The following is a 19,917-nucleotide window of genomic DNA, read 5'->3' on the forward strand; positions in this document are numbered from 1 at the left end:
TACACATAGTTTCTATCCCTACTGAATTCCTGTCTCCTTACACTTCATTTCAAGTACATTTTAAAGTAAAGTTTAGAGTGATATAAACAGCATCAAGTCTAAGACTTGTGGCTTGTATCCAAATAGTGCTCCAAGTACCAAATGTAGCAATGCTCATGTAAGTGCCCTGCACAGTAAGGCATACATAGAGAGTACAAAGGGATACAAGAACAGCTAAGACATTTGTGAAATGCTGGTAAAACTGGTACAGGGGGATGGGTGAATAAAAGTGATGGTCACATAAAGGAATCCAGAAGATGGGATCACTTTAGTGTGTTTAAAAAGTGTGTGTTGGGTGAGGGGGCAGTAGGATATCTTCAAGGATAATAGAAATCAATGAGAAATCAATAGGTCACCCTTAAACTTCATCTTCAAGTTTAAACTGAACAGAACATTTTATACTCTATTTATTTGTAATCTATTTATTAGCAGAGGACAGGAGGGTAAGATAACTAAGCCCATATTTGTTGAGGCCTTGGGCTCTGGAGAGGGTACATTTTATTCTTTGCTCATGGACCAAATAAAGTTGGTTAGAGGCTTCTGGTACAGCAGATAGATTCACAAGAACTATTGGCTGTCCAGAACTAGGAGGAAAGAAGGGGAGCTGACCTGGAATCTATATTTTACCATGTTGTCATGATTACACCAAATGCAAATATAGCTGACGTCACCATAGAACATTTGTGATCATGTGTGGAAGTTGCTTCCCTGGCTCCACACACTTCAGTTTCCTCCCATGAGTTCTGACAGCTTGAGAACTCAGTGTTATCCCACCCGCAGTCTATCCTGAGGTGAAGGATTCTGGAAACATGAATCTGATGGCAATAAAGCAAAGGAACAGCTTTCTTCTTTGCTCCCCCTGGGAGAAGGGGAGAAATCTTAAGGCCTTAAGGTAAACAACACCAGTTGGAATGTGAACACATGCTAATAAATACTTGTAGGCGGGAGATAAGAGCAGAGACTCCAGCTTGATCCAGGGATTGACTCTAGGAGCTCCATCCTGCTGCCCCTTCCCATGCCCCATTAAATGGTGACCCATGCCATCTGGAGGGATAAATCTCTTTGGGGCTCTCACCATTTATCCAGTGATAACTTCTCTGGCTTATCTTTAACTTAGCCCCCACATTCCAGTATGAACATCCATAATAGTCTGTTTAGAAAAACAAACATATCTTCCCAGCAATCCCACATCTAAGGAGAAGCTGGTCAATGCTGAGTCAGGCTGGACAATGCTGAGTCAAGGGAACTATAGTACTAAGGGAGATTAGCCACTGCCTGAGAGTTTATGAGGAAGCTCTGTAACTAAGGACAGCATGATATCCTCATCTTACGATTAAACCAAATGATTGTAGCAATGGCCACAGACCACCACCATAACATTAGGACAATGAAGGCAGGGAATGTGAATGCTGCTGGTCACCAGCTTCACTGAAAGAGACCCCAGGGAGTCCAAGCCCTAGGGCAAGCCACAGTTGAGCCCATCCTCAATGCCGGATGTACATGTCCACAGACATTATCAGTTTTGATTATTTTCCTGGCTGAGAGCATTTTATGAGAGTTTTAATTAGCTGTGCTCTTTTGATTCTTTTCAACTGTTAGTGAACAAGGCTATGGAAGCCTAGCCTGTGCCAGAGACTGTCTTTCTGCAAAGCTCCTGGGAAGATGAGGAAAGAGTTGGCAGGAAGCCCACATCCCGGTGATAACCACTGTCCCACAGCTACAAACCAACAGATTCTGGCTGTGCCCTGCTGTGCTTGTCTTCTAGCTCCATTATTTATTACCTGTAACTTTAAAAATCCATGACTGTGTAACTAACCCCTGTGTGCAACCTTTATTCTCAGAGAAAAGAACTTGCTTCCATTTGCTTGGACCAAGAGTAATTGAATATTCATTAAGATACTCAATACTCTATTACTTTAAAATTATAGACTCAACAGCCCAGGAGACATGTGTTCATAAACAAACACCAATTTCTTCCTGGATAAATTGAAGAAGCAGACAGACCTCAGGAGCTGTGGTTCTATTTTGAGTGCCTCTTTATCATCTGTCTAACTTTGCAGAAAATGTTTGCAACAATACAAGATCCTTCCTCCCCTTGCTTCTCACTCCTCCCTTCTTTCTTCCCTCCTTCCTCCCCTTCCTTTCTTCTTTCTCTTATTTCTTCTTCTCTTTTCCACATCAAGATTGGTAGGATGAATTTTGAGTGGATCTGAATGTAACCTCCGGAGGGTTCCAGGAGCCAGAGGTTCTGCCCTCTGTTCACCTTTGGTTGATATAGCAAAGTTGATCATTAAAAAAAAAAAAAAAAAAAAAAAAATCGAAACATCCCAAGTCCCTGCCATAGCATGTCCTTCTGTGCTTTACTGCTAGGAACTAGAGGAAACAACTGCCATCAAACTTAATTTTTGCAAGTCAAAGATGTCATCGGATTAACCCTTCCTGGTAGTCAAATTGTTTATTCTTAATGACTATCAATTAACTCACATACTTATTCTCTGAAATCCATTTATCCTGGGACTAGTACCATGGTTTTTATTTTTTCTGTTAAATACCGTACAGTGATATTTTGTTGTTTTCATTCTGCAAATAAGGTATACGAAATACTCAGAGTCTAGTTGGATATCATAAAAAAAAAAATCTGAAGCTAACTGAAGAACAACAGCTGAGACCAGAGGATTATGTGCAGACTCTCTCTCTCATCTAAGCTGGAGGGAGGAATTTTGAAAAGGTCTAATACCCACAGAAGACACTGGGGCTGTGAGGCCAGTTCCATACACAGTACATTTACAGATCCTGGTGGGTAGCATTAGAAGCACATGCCCCTCTGATTCTCAGGCTCAACCACCCTGGATATCTGCTCCAGATCCACAGCTCTGGTTGGGATTTCTGGTCAACAGCCAAGAGTCCCTTTTGCCTCACACTAGACACCCAGGAGATTACCCAGGAGGTCACCCAGGAGGTCACCCAGGAGGTCACCCAGGAGGTCACCCAGGAGGTCACCCAGGAGATCAGCAAGCTCTTCCCTTCCCTCTGCAGAGTTTCAGTTAAAAATTGAAAAGGGATCATATAGAGCCACGCTCTAAAGGCAGAGGCAGGCGGATTTCTGAGTTCGAGGCCAGCCTGGTCTACAGAGTGAGTTCCAGGACAGCCAGGGCTACACAGAGAAACCATGTCTCAAAAAAACCAAAAAACAAAAACAAAAAAAATCCCAAAACAAAAAACATAACAAAAACAAACAAACAAACAAATAAACAAAAAACCAGATGTCAATTTCAGGACAATAAATACACTGCTTAGGTTTTTAATAAAGGTGTGCTATTATAAATCTGACCAAAATGTACCATTTAATATGCATTTTCATTAATCTGGTGTTTGGATTAAACCCATGGTGTTGGGCACACCAATCACACACTCTACATGTGAGATACACCCTTGAAAATTTAAACTCATCTTAATGGTCTAAACCTCTTTTTCCTTCCTTCCTTCCTTCCTTCCTTCCTTCCTTCCTTCCTTCCTTCCTTCCTATGATGTATGTACATGTTCATATATGTGTGCATGTCTGTGTTGAGGCCAAGGGTTGACAGTATCAGGTATCTTTCTCTTCTAACCTCACCTTCTCTTCCCTGAAGCAGTGGAACTCACTGAATGTGGAACTCACTGTTGTGGAGGCTGTGTTGCCAGGCAGCCCCAAAGATCCACCTGGGTCTGTTCCTCCAGCGCGCTGCCAAGCCTGGGTTTTACATGGGTGTTGGGATCTAAACACAGGTTGCCGCGCATGTTTGGCTTCTGATTGTGCCGTCTCTCCAGCCCACTCATCTGAGATGTGTGTGTGTGTTTAATATAATTAAATTAAAAAATAAACATCTTTTTAATGTAAAGAAATCTATGTGGGCAGATCTGCATCTTTAGTGAAGGAATTATCCCTACGGAAACAAACTCCTCTCAGATCCTGAATATCTTCCTCCTTTCTTGTGTTTGTTTCTGTTTTGAATTAACACTGCTCTTGCTATAGAACACAGGCTGGCTTCAGATTCCTCTCCCTCTCCAGACACCAAGGGCTAGAATTACAGGTATGTGTGTTTTTATACAGGTCAACCAAGCTGATGAAAGTAATGAGATGCTGAGGGTCCTCCTTACGTTACAAATTTAACATAGGATTTTTTTTAAAGGAAAGTTTTTCTTTGTTTTGAAGCAGAGTATCAAGTACCCCTAGCTGGCCTTGTACACTTGCTGTGTAGTCAAAAGAATGATTTGGAATTTATGATCCTCCTGCCTCCATCTCCCAAGAGCTGGGATTACAGTCTTGGGCCACTGGACTTACTTTAGGATCTGGGGTGAAACTCAGGAAGCACTCTAAGGACTGAGCTCTATCCCCAGACAGACTTTTTTGTGGGGTGTTCAGATTATTAAGCTGACATATACAGCTAACAGAGAGCCCTTGGAAGGTATGTCCGTCGGCTCTACCAGAGCCAAGCTGCATAAAGGCGACTGCTCTTATGCAGGCAGGATGGGCAGAAACGGAGGACTGAGATCATTTTGGGTAGCCAGTCTTTCACAAGCTTGGCTAGGACATATGACAGCAATGTCTGCTTCCTCTGAGACAAACGGCATGATCTGTGGTCAGTAATGACTTGCTAGAGAGGAAATTTAAGAATTAAAAAGGAGATAGATTTCAATCACAATAATGGGAAATCTCCAAGCTGCTTCTAATTTATTTTCAAGCACTGGCTTCCCACTGCTAGATTAAAAACCAACCAGCAGAAGCCAAGTATGTAAGTGATGAAGATACACAGGCTGCTTATAACCATGGCAACATTAAAGATGAGCCAATGGCAGGGGCTTTCAACTGACCACAAAGCTAAGAGAGACTTTAAAGGTGACAAAACCCACAGTTGCCTGCCAACCCCTTCTGCCTTTCACCTAAGGAAGCTAAAGGGAAACTGACTCCGTCCCTCGCTCTCCACACAGAAGCTGCCCTTCATCCTTTCAGAGTAACCAAACAGAAAAGAGTTAACCGCTGTGCCACTCAGCTCACCTGTGCCATCAGATAGGACTAGACCTCAGACCTGTGGGCTCTTTCTCTCTACATAGTTCCGTCTCTTCTGCCAGCCACTGCTGATATCTCCAGCTTTCTTGCCTTTCATTTTTTTCTGACTTCAATAAGACTGTCACTGAGATCGCCCAATAGGTATTCTTATTTTATCAACGTGACTGGGACTCTAAAAAGGGGACTCTGTACCTCCCAGTGGCTCTCTCCCTGGGACCATCCCAAGCACCAGTGAAGCATTTTCCTATATAAACTCACATGTCCACGGCAACCCCTGTTCTGCTAATGAGTATATATCTACTCAGATCAGATGGCTGTCAAGCTGGCCTGTGCCTTACCCAGCAGCAGGAAAGCAGCCCTCCTGGGCACCTGTCATAGGATCTAATCTCAAACTCAATGGCATAGCATGTTATCCAATGGCTTTGAGAGAATATTATCTTTGAAGGGCTGCCACCTTCGAAATCTATTGAACTACTTGATTTCCATGCTATCATGAATGTCATCCTTGGATGGATAAGCCTGCCAGCATAATGCACAAAGAATACTTTAATTCCCTTCAAGCAAACTTTCTCTAAATATTGGAAATGACAAAGATAGCAATGTATATTTGTTAAATGTGACCACTCTCAGACTTCCCAAAAGTCTGTAGACCATTATATGAGGAATATGTGTGTGGCTCCATTTTTCAGACAAGAAAACTGAGGCAGAGATAGGTTAAGGCAGAACTGAGTTTTGAACCTAGCGCCTGCACTTTGGCTTATGCCCTTTGTTTTCATGAAGGGGTTAAGATGATGCTTACTATGAAGGCGGTGACTTAGGTACCAAACGCCTACACCTTCTGCTTCATTGTACTTTCCCATGCAGCTTACTTCTAAAATAAATTGTGTTGCAAAACACATTTCTGAGTGTCAAAAAAGTATTTTGAAAGAGTGAGCTATACATAAATAATGAATAAACACATATTAATTATAGGCCAACATGATAATGGCCTTGAATCTAAGGAATATTTATTTTCCATAGGCTCCTACAGATTGCATCATATGACAGACACATGTGGGTGGCATTTCGAAATTAACACTTTCTAGAAGCCACATGGAAAGATACAGGAGCCGGGTGTGGTGGCGCACGCCTTTCGTCCCAGCACTCAGGAGGCAGAGGCAGGCGGATTTCTGAGTTCAAGGCCAGCCTGGTCTACAAAGTGAGTTCCAGGACAGCCAGGGCTACACAGAGAAACCCTGTCTCAAAAAGAAAAGAAGAGACGAGACGAGACGAGACGAGAAGAGAAGAGAAGAGAAAAAAAAGAAAAGAAGAGAAAAGGAAAGAAAAGATACAGGTACAACTAATTTTAAAAGTGTATCTACAACTCTGAATATAAAATAAAGTGTTTTAATAACAATTAATATTACAAAAACTAGATCATGTATAATTCCCTTTTCATTTTAAGCCTTTGAAGGAGGTGTGCATTTCCAGCTATGGCGCATCTCACTGTAGAGCAGTGCAGTACACACAGTCATCAGTGCAGCCATACTAAACACAGAGGCAGATACTGAGTGAGATGCCACGACCTTACTTACAGGACGTGAAGAGGATATATTTAAGGCAAAGTCAGGACTCCTACCGTGGATTGCATCTCAGTCTTCTTGTCACTGTTCATTCTTTACAGTAAATGCAAGTTCACTTCCAAAGGAGAAACACAGGGAGAGAGAAACACACAGAGAGAAACATACAGAAAGAGAAACACAGAGACAGATGGACAGACAGACACACCCAAAGACACATGTACACACAGACACACAGACACACACACAGACAGACAGACACACACACACACACCATTGTCCACTGAATCTAAACTGGGACTTATCAACAGTGTTCCAAATAGGTTCTTTACTAACCACTAACCAGTATTCACCTCTCTCCAATCCAGGATGAGCTAAGGCTGATCCTACGGCTCAGGTGTGTACCTCTCAGGTGAACTGGCTCCAGTACTGTGCTTATTGTCTCCTATGGCGCCTGTGCAAATCAAGGTGTTTACTATGCACACTAAATCATATCTCTTCCCTGGGATTATTCATTACGATCATTATCCTCATTTATTTTCTCTGTGTGTCTCCTGATGCTCGTGTCTCTGAGTTATTATGTCCTCACAAGAAACACAGCAGAGTAAACCCTGTGGGAAGAAAAAGTGACACCACGACTAAATGTACTGAAAGTCTTACCCTCTCAAGCTTAACAGCTACACGTTAGAACTGGCTGACGACTTGCACAGATTATAACAACCCAATGGGGACTTGGCAGAAAGCCTATGAGATGAAAGTTACTAGCTCACTCTGAAATCCTTCTGAGAAAGCTCCTGAGGTAGAGTCCATGCCCCACTCTTCTCTGTGACTGACCCAGGATCCTTCCTGCAGCTGACAATGTGTGCGACCCCTATTTGTGGGCACCTATAGGATCAGCTACACGAAGCTCCCATAGGCGGGTAGTTCTGCTCTTCCGGGAATGTATCTTATCAGGTTGTGGGTCCATTATCAGCCCAGAGAGGAGAACAGGATCTGATTGGATTAGTGATACCTAATTACTCTGACAGTTCAAAATTGTTTTTCTGAAGCAGAAAAGTTCTCTCTTCTGTTTTTCTATTTCAATTATATAATCTTGTTTTTATCCCACGAAAATTCTACTGTAATTATTAATAATTATAATTGAAAACTATTATCTGGTGTTAGTACATGTATAACTATTTGTGTTCAATGAACCAGTGGGAATCAAGAATTAACGTTTTACAAAGACAGCTGGAGACAGCTGAGCTAGCAACTGGGTATGGGTCAAACACTGTGGGTAGCGGGGGTACTGGTGACACCAGCTCCAGCTCACTATGACTTTTCCTATTGCACAGCCAGCACCCACCAACACCATCAACGCAGGCTTCATTTGCACTTGTAACTCAGTCAAATGTGTTCTCTTCTGCAAGCTTCTGTGTTTACGTTTCTCTTGGGTTGAGCCTCGATGCCAAGAGGAGGATACTGTTCTGCTGCTGAAATATCAAAGGAGGGAGGGCAGCTCCCCGAGCAAGCAGAGCCGCCCACTGGGGCTGTGCTCAGCTGCTGCTCTCTTGGAAGTGGCTTTTTCAAAGCTTTACAGACTCAGTTACATTGCTTCTCAGCCCCACATGTACGTAACTTTTCCTGAGATTCCCTCAAAGTATGGAGGGCATTCTACCACTACAGAACAGAACTGAAAACCAGACTAGCAAAACTAATTAAATCTTGAATTCTTTCTCCATTTTCCAATCCACCAAGGACAGGGACACATGATGAAACAGCAGTGGACAACCTATCAAGTGGGCAAGTGATCCCCAAGAGATTTTAACACTCAGGGTTTTATTTCTTCCCTAGTCTATGCCACTGAGAGAAACCGTAACAATAGTTACTATCGTCCCCCAATTCTGTAAAAAATTGCATTGATTATTAGATGTGTTGGTACCTAGCATTGGCATGACATGTTGGAGAGGCAACTAGACAGAAGGCACAAGTCCCATCTTTGTCCTCAATGATTTGTGGATAACCTGGGGACAATCAACTAAGTTTAATGAAGGGGAAATTCTTCATCAAGAAAGAATGGCGCTACTGTCTGCCTTCCCAATCTTATTAAAAGGATTAAATGAAGTTGGCAAATGTGAAACCACTTTGTGAGCACTAATAACAACAATAGCAAACTGTCATCACTAATGGTTTCGACTCCACCTATACACCAAGTATATACAGAGCCTTTGCATACTTTGTATGCAATCCTGTCTAACTTCCCATTAGCCTTATAAAGCCATTATTACCCTCACCTCATATTGAGGAAAAAGGTGGAGATGGCTGAACAACTTAGCCAGGATTTCCAAGAAGAACTGAGATTCAGACCTAGACATGTGGGCTTCAGAGCTTTATAATCTACTGATCTGTTACATTCTAGAACGGTAGAATGGAACTGGGAAAACTGGACCGAATGCTGTTCAAAACTTAGTTCTATCTAATTATTTTTTCTTATTGAAAGGTAAGCATAGTCAATAGAGCTTGCAAGTCCACTAAACAGCTGAGACCAGCAAGAGAATGGGTGGCCACTCTTACGAGAATGTAGATTGCCAACATGGTGCCAAGTGCCAAATGACTCCATTAGATGAGGATGTATGGGACAGGACGGCATTAATTAATAATAACGTGAAGAGCCAGCCAACACAACAAAACAAAAACCAACTACCAAAAACCCCAACACAAAAAAGATACAAACCCAAAATATGTCTAAAATACCCCACTGATGGATTTAAGTATCTAATGAAATAACTCACGTGACTCCAACTCTGCAGTTAGTGGCCAATGGGTATGTTCAAAGCTGTAACTGAAGATAACCATAAACTAATTTTCTCTCAGCACAACTCAGAGTCTACATTAGTTGGGTTTAGAAACGCTGACCACTCATGTTGGTTAACAGTAAAAGAGAGGCAGAGTCAGCTAAAAGAAAGAAATGTATATTCTTAATCACCCACCCGTACCTGCTACCAGCAGACAACCTACTGGCTTCCTTTTCTTTGTCTTTCCATTTCTTCCCCTTGTTGGGATTCCTTCGCAAAGGTGCCCTACAATAACAGCACGCAGTCAGAGAGAGAAAAGTAACCCCTTATAATATTCCCTTACAGGGGATTACGGTTTTAGAAGGAGGTGCTTACCCCAGATCCGCAAACTTCTGCTTAATTTTTCCTCTTTGTACCCTGAATGAACTGGATGTTCTTAGTGATTTAGGATATTTGTCATCATCTAGGACATAGACACATAGGGAAATGATCAGTTAGTTTTACATTTTAAGCCACAAATCAAAAGTCAGGGTATCTCAGAATCTAAGAGTTTTGTCCAAATTCTTTAATGTATAAGAACATACTGTATTTCCTGTTCACAAGACAAAGGAAACTCAGCCATGATGGGGACATTCAGCACAGCAGGGATGGTTCTCTCCATGACACCAGCTTCACACATATGGGGACAAAGGAAGTGACCAGGAGTAAATGCTTTCACTTCACAGCAGGTGTGGTGGTGACTTGGCCCCATCTCTGGCACTGAAGGTCTGAGTTTCATCTTCCTCTGTTTCTTGGTTTGGGATTTTCCTACCTTCTGAATAAACCTAGTTGAATCTCAAACCCCAAAAGAAAACATCACCTGTTAAGGTCTGGAAGCTTCAGAAAGCAACTGAGAATAAAGATTTCCTCTTTGAGCTTGCCCGTACTAGTGGCCCATGGCCAATTCTGAGACAGGGTAAGGCAGAACCTGGGGCACCTTCCATAGCAGAAGCCAAATATATGCTTTGAAGGTGCTTTTGAAGAGCTAGTAGGAGCACAACTGTCTGGCCTATCATGACACCAAAGATGCCAAGTCTTCCAAGGAAATTGGAGCTGACTGAGCCATACCTCCGTGAATGAGGGTTGGTACTCTGCAGGGAGCAGCCACGGGGAACAGGACATGAGACATTTTGTCCACCAGAAGAAAGACTTTGAGAGTGGGGTTTAGTACGATATATCTACAAGTGGCATGTGTTCCACCTTTGACAAGGGGGATGAAACTCGGCAGCAAGGAGTGTTGGGTGTGTGCATACTTCCTTCTTAATTGCTAGTGTTGGATTTTAGCTTTTCCTTTTATTCTTTTCTTTTTATGTCTAGGGACTCGACATGGAATGACGTATAGAAAGCAGAGATCCTAAGAGAATGTTCAATAAACCTTACAGATAATTAGTTTGTGATTTTTGTTTACTTCAGGATACATTTCTAATCAGAAACCAGTACACATAGTTACTATTCAAAAGTTCAGCTCTAAAGCTCTTAAAGCAGCACAGGACACAGATACTCCACAGGACATAGATACTCCAAGTTCTCCTAGCTATGAGGTTTTCATATTGTTTGTTAATGGTTCTCAGGAGATTAAAATAATTTCCTGAAATGTACATGATGAAATATAAAAGTTAGATATATGCCTGTGTCAAAAATCTACTTCTTGCTTCAAATGTTTATTACGAATATTTGTATTATCTTTTCAGTAACTGAGTTAAACAGCCATAGGTATGACACATAGCCATTAAAAAATAGATACCTTCTACGGTGATTTTGCTAATGGATACTTTTTTAAAAAGCAGCTTTTCAATTTTCTTGTAATAGAAGCCAAAGAAACAAATGAGATGAATTCTTCCATATCAATCCTAAAGAACTCTTAAGGGTTAGGACAGTGCAAAGTTAAAAGGAGCTTGTTTAATTATTTTCTGAATTAGAGGTAGCTGGAAGACATTTAATGAGTGGGGAGATGAAGAGCTGAGATCATATTTATGGAGACTCTCTGTAACCTGTTAGTGGTGTAGTATTTGGACATCTTAGGACTAAGAGCCTGATTCTGTCCATCACAGAGCTTGCTGCTAGGCAACCTCACATCATTATCTCACACATTTGTTAAGGATGTTTTAAGGGACATGGAAACCATGAAGCAAGATTAAAGAATAGTGTCCTTTATCATTTAAATTTATATATATATATATATATATATACACACACACACACACACACACACTCACACACACACACATATGAATCCTCATAAAAATCAACACAGGTCTGACATGAGCTAAGGAAAGGTGGTTACTATACTTTTGCATAATTATTTATTTAGTGTATTGTAAGATGTCCATTAGGTTTTAGGAACTGCCCCAATATGACCTTGGTGATCAGTCAGAAGTTCGGCACTTCAGCTTTAGACTTTAGCAAGTTGGCTCTTGTTTTCTAAACTACTACACGCTTCTCTGGGCACCTGTGTCCAAAAGCCCTTCCTGGGTGCCATCTGTTTGATAAGACGACACTTGACTGCCCTTCTTACATGATGGGATTGATTGTCCAGATCTACTTCCCTGACCTGGTTTCTCTCTTGACCCAGTATCTACTCTATTCCAATAGAAATTAATCACATTTCCCATGCAATGTATCTGATCTCTGTATTTCTGTTCATGATAAAACATGTGTTATGAAGTCTTGAGCCCTGTGACTGGCGTTGGTACTGTCTTCTCAGCATTGTCTAAGCCTCACGAGTGTCAAGGCTCTTGTACCAGTCTGCCCAGCTTCTCCTTCACAAGCACCGCCTGCACTGCCTTCTTGCTCAGTTTCCCCATGCCCACAGTCCTTTTCTTTTTACTCTCTTCCCAGAAGGCTCTGTGGTTTCCGAGGGTTAGGGGGAAGAACCTAAAATAGTTAAGTCACAGGGCCAAGGACAGATGAAGCTGATTGGCTTTTACACCCAGTATCATTAGTTTGAAGAGACCAACACTTGCATCCACTGAGACAGCCCATTCCTTTGAATCTCTGTGTGTCTGTTCACACCAGCACTCTACCTTCAGCATCTCCGTTCCCATCCCTTCTTCTTTTTAATGTCCTTGGGTGGTCACATAATTTGCACTTCCTCCGTGAAGTTACCAAACAGAGCAGCATGTGTCTTCTCCATTCTCAGCAATACATTTTATTTATATCTACACTTAAGAGGCCTACTGCAGTATATGAATGAGAAGGGAGCTGTGTAAAGCCTTTGAAAAGATGAGTTCTAGTTAGGATGATATTAACTCCATGAAAGTTTCTGAGAATGCTTTAGCATAGACAGTATGCTAAAGTCACACAGAAACCTCAAATACTAACTCCTAACATTGAGTAGAAAATTGATAGAGTGCTTTATTTACACTAGGTAACCCTGTCTCGCCAAAGCCTCACTGCCTTGAAAGTGTAGAGGTCAAATCGAAGCAAAAGGATGCTCTTGTAGGGAGAGAGGAATCTGTCTCACCCCTCTTATGGCCACAGATCTCTGTTGTAACAGCCCTCTGGGGAGACACCATTTTTTTGTTTTGTTTGTTTGTTTGTTTTTGTTTTCATTTTTTTGTTCCTTCATTTTTTGCTTCTGCTGACTTAACTGGCATTCAGTTGCAGGTAAGTCATAGAGTCAGCACCTATGGGGTTCCTTCTGTCTCCATCTCTCAAATATGAGAGGAAATGATGACGTGCAATGGAGGTACTGACACATGTAAGAACTCCTAATTCCAGTAAGGCAGCCGGAGGGCTAGGATTAGGGTTGCAATAAAGCAATGTGTCATGTTACCCGCCTTTGTAAGTGACTCGATAGATGGACAGTAATGGTGCATGACTGAAAATCTAGACAGCAGTGACTACACTGTCTCAACCTTCCGAAAGCAGTAGTGAGCCGGCTGAAAGACACTTCTAGCCAGCAATCCGGAAGACATCCCCTCCATATGGGCCAGACAGTACACACATTATATTTTATGTTGGGAAGATGTTCAGTCTCCTTCTCAAGCATCATGCTTTGCCATGGCAGCTTGAAGGGATGCTTATGTGGCTGAAAAAGTGTGGCTGCATCTAGGAACTCTTCCGTTGCAAAACTGGTGGCTGTTGTGTTTGGCTGGCCCATCTGGATGGCAGCATTACCTGCCTGGAGAGTCAAACTTAGTAATGCATCAATAGATTTGTTGAGCATTAATTATTTGCCACACACTTTTTTATTTTGCCACGAACTACTTAACTACTAAGTCAGTCACTGTACACGAAGGCGCAGCGGCAGGAGTAACAGTGAAAACCACTGTAGAATGTGAGGTGCAGTGTTAGCTAGCCACCGTATAGACATGAGGTCAAGTTTGTACCTGGAAGCATCATAAAGCCATTTTTCATTCCCTCACTGAGAAGGCAGTGAGAGAGAAAGGCCATATGCTGAGGGTGCCAGCTGTAACCACACCTGAATTTTTTAAGTCCAGCTCAGATGAGTGGATGTGTCTCATACAGCAAGGAATGGCAGGAGTTACAGAGCCTTATGCTCTGGAGTTACATTTCAATGAGGGAACATCCCATTCCATTAACATTTGTTGCATCAGCAATCTCATCAAAGGGGAGTATAGGATTCCTTTAATGTTTGAATGACACTTAGGTCTGTGTAGAGAACTGGGTGAAAACCCCTGAGGCATGTGAGAAAGCTTTAAAGGAATGGGCAGCTCAGCAGCACACTAATGGTACACTCTGAGAACACAGCCGGTTAATTTGATTCTAATTTTATGCTCACTGAGTAACTTTCTGATTTATGAATCCACTACCTAGGAGAGAACGGAATGACTGAAGGCTAGTAGTTACTTTGACAGCTGATCCTCCCAGAGTAAGGCAGAACATTACTATTTTGGTATAGAATGTTTTCCGAGTTTGGACAGCATGATCCAGCACGCTGAGCTTGATTGGATGTGTGTATTTGATTGAAGTTGGGGATCTTGAGAACTGATGACCAGAACCTCCGTTCCTCAGAGCACAGCCAGGATGAGATAGCTCTGGGTGGCATCTTCCAAGGTGCAGAGATACTGAGATTAGAATGCCAAGAAAGCCAATTCTTTCCTACATGTCTGTGGGGTGGCAGAGTTCAAGAGAGGACAAGTCTACCATCAAAGAAGCCTAGGGTAGGGCAGGAGAGAATAGACTGAGAGTACTCAGTGGGCTGACTTGTAAGACTTTGGAAGCTAGTGCTGAGAGTGAATCAGTAAGCATAGCATGAGTATCAGTTCCTGCTCCTATCCCCGGTCTCCTGATCTCTTGCCTTGACCGTCCTAGATGATACACTGATATCTGGATGATACACTGATATCTGGAAGTAGGAGATGGAATAAACCTTTCCTTCCCAAGCTGCTCCTGGTCATCAAATTTGATTCCGACTGCAGAGACCATGATCCAGACCGTCTGTTACAGGAGGCCTCCCGCTTGTCTGCTTATAAGTTAGGACTAAATAAAGGTGAGTGAACTGCTCTGCTCAGTTACCCAGCAGTCTGGTTAGTGCAGGAGAACTGAGGAAGGGAACGCCCGAGATCTCGCTCTCTGGAGAAGAAATGTCCTGTCTTCTTTAGTTCTAGTTAATTTCAAAGGAGACACAGACAAGACAGCACCGTGGAGGTGGAGATGTGTGCTTTCTCCTGCACTGTGTCTGCTAAGGGCCCAGGAAGGTTCACATCTGCTTAGTACTCTGCTGCCAACTTCAAAGCAGTCATCAATTAGAAGTAAAAGGCAGAGGGGATCCAGATAAGACTGTGCTGCCTTTGAAAGTCCCCATGAGTTTTCCTGGGCAGGGGTTCACTTTCTGATCATTATGGCTTTAGATAGTGAGTTGTGGGGCTAGGACACAGTTCAAAGGTAGAACATTCATCCAGCATGTGAGTGGCTCTGGCTCCAATCTCTAGCACTGAAAATAGCCAAACAAAGCAATGCAAGAAACAACCCTGCCTTATAGGTCAGATGCTCTGTCCCATAGCCTCACATGATGGGACTCCAAGCATCAGCAGCTCCAAAGCACAAGCCTCTGCTTTGGCCTCCTCCCAATAACTACCTGCACACACTTCGAAGATGGAAGAGGACTAACTGGAAGTCTAGCTCCGAGAAGGTGCTATCACAACCATGCTTTGATTAATCAAAGGTTTTGAAAACCTTTCATCATTTTGGAAGTAAGCCAACATCACAGTGACGCTGTTCATCGAACTGACAATTATGTCTGATTGTTTTGTGGGCCTACCAGCTTTTTTTTTTTTTTTTGGTTTCCACTAGTGTTCTGTGCTAAGCACAGTGTCTGCCTCATGGGTAGCTTCTGAAGAGCTGTGAACAGGACTTGGTCTTTGAGAGGGAGTGGGGGTCTAGCAGCTGACAGGCAGAGGCAAGAAAACCCAGGAGTGCCGCAGGAGAACTCCAGTGCTCACCACAGTCCTAAGGCTCTGTGGGCTGTGGGATCAGCTGGGGTTCTGTGTCCAACGCCTGTGGAACTCTCTAATGTGCAGTGATGTGCAGCTGTGCCCACGGTGCATGCGTGTGGTGCATTCCAGGGCTGCTGCTACCTGTAAGAGCCTCTCCATCTAGTCCGAGGAGCTGGCAATTTTGGCAATTAATTTAAAGTGTTGTCTCTCTGATCATCAGTGAAGCTTGTCTCCTTTTCAGATCATAGAAAAACCAATGGACACCTTCTCTTTGGGGAACTGTGACTTGATTTCTTCTGTCTGCTTTTCATTTTTAAAAAAGGAATCAGTTCTTTGGAGTTATTCAAATACGAAGAGGCCATCTGTTAACTTTGGATGCTCAGTGCTTTTTGATAGTTAAAATCCAAATTATTCTTTCTTAGGCATAGACTATGGTAAGAGTCCACGGAGCAGCCTGTTGCTCCTCCCTAAGGTCTCCTGGCATTGCTCCTGCTGCTACTTCCTGACCCCACTGTCCCAGGCAGCACCCTTTGTTTGCCACTCCCATTTGCAACCCAAAATTTTGTGTACACCTCTAAATCATCTGCCATCTTTGCTCTCTATAAATGTGACAAGATAGCTCTTGTCATCTTTACCCTGTCGATGTCTTGCCGCAGCCATGTCTGTGTCGTTTACCCGATTTCCTGCTGTATGGAGACTACACAGATCCACTGCAAGTCACTTATCCATGTTTCTTGTTTTATTTTTAATCACACAGCAGGGTTGCTATAATTAATCCTTTTCCCTGTTTGTGTGTGTGTGTGTGTGTGTACACGTGTACGTGTACGTGTACGTATGTGGAGGCCAGAAACGGAAGCCAGGTATCCTTCGGTTGCTTTCCATCTTCTTTATTAAGACAGCGTGCATCACTGAACCCGGGGCTCAGTGACTTGGCTGTAGAGGCTGGCCAGTGAACTCAGGGATATGCCTGCATTCACTCAACCAACCGTGACTTCGGATTAACACGCCCCCCAGGCCTAGCTTACATGTGCATGCTGGGGATCAAAACTTGGGTCCACATGCTTGGACCATCAAGACTTCTCTCTGGTCTCAACTATGAATATATTTCTTAATACACGTTGTATACATCATATGTAATTTTGTATATAATTCTTAATAGACAGATACAGGGTTTCACTTAGATATATACATATATGCAGACTTGTTATTTAAATATATGTATATATTCATAGGTGCTAATAAAATATAATTTGTACAACAAAGTTTTAGAGTCATGTGATTAGTAAGAGTGCATTTTTTAAAAAATGGAAGTATATAAACACATATATATAATGTATATATATATATGTTGAAATAATTTCTGTTCTGTATGTATGTATAAATTACATTGTTTATATAAAAAAATAACATGACCAGTACTACACTGTTCCCTTAAAAGAACACATCACATGTGAAGTGGGAAACCTTACGCTTTATACTTCTCTACACTGTTCAATTGATCTGAACACACATGTATTGCTTTATATACGAAAGTTAAAAGACAGTGGCTCAGTAGTTAAGAGCACTGCCTACTCCTGTAGAGGACCTGGGATTAATTCCCAACACCCACATAGTGGTTCATAAACATCCAGAGCTCCAGGTCTGTGGATGTGATGACCTTTGAGGGCAATGCTTAAACATGCAGGCAAAATGTCCATGCCCATAAAATAAAAGCAATATTTTTAAAAGTCAAGTCTATCAATACCGCTTTGGAGTTCTAGCTTCACTAGAAGTGTCTGCTTGGGCTCATGACTACGGGATCTGCATTTATCTTTACTGTGCCATACTGTCACACTGCAATGCTGATCACTGTAATGATTATTATAATGATAACTGCTGATCACTGCAATGATTATTATAATGATAACCATCGGAATCAGTACTAGAAAAACTTTATTAAATACAAATCTATCAACTGCTAATTTTTACCACCACTCGGTCTTCACATCTCCCCTCACATGGCTGTTAGTGTTCATGGACTCCAGGCGATAGTGTACACAGCCTTTAGACCGTTTCCAGAACATTCCCGTAATCGTCAATTCGGGAGAAGGATAAAGTCATAAAAGGATCAAACTGACAGGCAAAAGTCAAAACAAATGAAACAAGCCTCACGGCAGTGGGAATTCTCTTACCCCCTAAGACCTAAGAAGGAAAGCAGTGCTCTAAGGTTGTATGCCTATGAGAACAAAACTAATTTTACACCATACACATTGTGTTATTAGTGATGCCACATCAAACAGAAGGGGAAGAACAAAACAAACTCACGTACCTTTCTCTTGTAACGCTTTCTCGGTGGCTTGGTGGCGGCAAGGAGAGTCTTCTGTGTCGTGATCGGATGCTGAAGTCGAGGAGGATGAAGTGTCTCCCGAGACAGAGGAGAAAGGGTCCCCTTCTGGATGCTGTGATCCTCCCGGAGACTCAGTCGTGTGGTGGGATGAGAGGGCCCTAGGGCTCGTCACGGGGGTGAGGAGTGGGACACCACACTCCAATTCTGGAGAAGAGACTCTCCAAGCCTTGGGCAGAAGCGATTTGGTAACATATGTGTGGTTATAGGGTCTGAGGGCTGTTGGTATAGAGCTCATGGAGCAGATTTATGCCTGAGTGTCAGGACTGGGCAGCGTTTACTTTGAAATGGCCTCACCTTTTCCTGGGAAAGGAATTTTTATTTGTTGGCTTACCGCCGAGAATGCACAGTTCATAACTATTCACCGAGCAAACTGTGCAGCTAACACAGGCACCTAAGGCATGTAGAAACCATTACTGAGATGTTCATTATTTTCCACTCAAAGGCACCACTATGAAATACGGCAACGTGGATAATGCTTTTGGCTACCTTACTGAATGGAGGAAAGAATTTAAATGACAACCATATAGCGAATTGAATACAAATTTAGGAGACTTTCTTCCAAGTAAGGCGCAGATCAGTAAAAGAGCTATCACGTTCAATAAATACACTGGTGGACAATGACACTCTGCAAGAGTCTGCCAGCCATTGAGAATGCTCACCTTCCGCTCCAGGCTGTCCTCCCCATCAGTTGAGCTGACGCTGTCATAGAGCCGTGTCCTTGTGGGCCTCTGGCGCCTGTTCTTCACAGAGAGCTGGGCCCGGGTTTTCAATGCTTTCGAATCCAGGCGCTCTGTCTCTGGGACTGCTTCATTCAAGTCTAGGGAGAGTAATTTGTGAGAGAAAATGGTAGAGAGGATGGGAGGGGACCATAGACACTGAAACCCAGCCACTGGCTATCAGTGACAAGGGGGACAGAAGCCAATTTTTCCAGCTTGTCTAACACGCCACAGGTGACACCCTTTCTGCTGCACACTATATAAAGCAGGGGAGTGCACTTGCGTATGGACACACGTGTTGGGGTGTTTGATAATCACAGTTACAAGAGACCTACAGACTCTATGGATGAAGTCCACTTGCCAAAGTCAAGTGTGGGTAACAGAAGGTGACCATGAACACAGAAATTCACTAATAGACTGAGCCACTCTGGTCTCAATTGTCTGAATATCTAATTTATTTCCCTTTGAACTCTGTAGAAACAAACAAACAAAAAAACTAGAAGTGAATTTATTTAATCCCAGCAAATTTAAGTTAAACCGTTTCCCTAAAACAAGATCTGGTTACAGAGACAGAGCAACAGTTGACTACTGAGTGTAACTCGCTGCTCTGTGAAGGGGGAAGGACAGGGCTGCTGCTCCTGGCATTAGGTTTCAGGCTATAGTACAAGCTATGTGTTGATGCCTCTCTTCCATTTCTTTCTCTGAATACTTTCTCTTCTCATTGAAAACTATATTAGCTTTCCAAAGAAAAATGTTTTCATCTTTAAATAAAAGAACTTCAAGAGAAGGAGATGGTGAGGGGCCTCAATGCCCATAAGCAATTCTTGATCTTATAGGGGGCCCCGGTTCAGCTTCTAGCACAGACATGACAGCTCACAGTCATCTGCAACTCCAGGTCCAGGGGACTGATCCTTCTTTTTACCTCCCGAGACATCAGACACAGATGTGTTGCACAT

General features: G+C 42.6%; 1 protein-coding gene across 5 annotated transcripts in view; it reads right to left on the reverse strand.

The window, feature by feature from the left end:
- Ppp1r9a (protein phosphatase 1 regulatory subunit 9A) overlaps positions 1-19,917 on the reverse strand; it is a 269,586-nt gene that overhangs the window by 12,554 nt on the left and 237,115 nt on the right. For 4 of the 5 annotated variants that reach the window (XM_085840835.1, XM_085840836.1, XM_085840837.1 and 1 more), the window contains 4 exons: positions 18,905-19,062; positions 18,168-18,411; positions 9,795-9,882; positions 9,621-9,704 (listed from right to left, as the gene is read on the reverse strand). In XM_085840835.1, the coding sequence (XP_085696961.1) occupies positions 9,621-9,704; positions 9,795-9,882; positions 18,168-18,411; positions 18,905-19,062 (574 nt within the window). The remainder of the gene's footprint in view (positions 1-9,620; positions 9,705-9,794; positions 9,883-18,167; positions 18,412-18,904; positions 19,063-19,917) is intronic. The other variant, XM_085840839.1, reaches the window with a different exon arrangement.

The sequence above is a fragment of the Mus caroli genome, unplaced genomic scaffold (assembly GCF_978045245.1).
Source record: "Mus caroli unplaced genomic scaffold, Mus_caroli_1 scaffold_7, whole genome shotgun sequence".
In the NCBI taxonomy this organism is placed as follows: domain Eukaryota; kingdom Metazoa; phylum Chordata; class Mammalia; order Rodentia; family Muridae; genus Mus; species Mus caroli.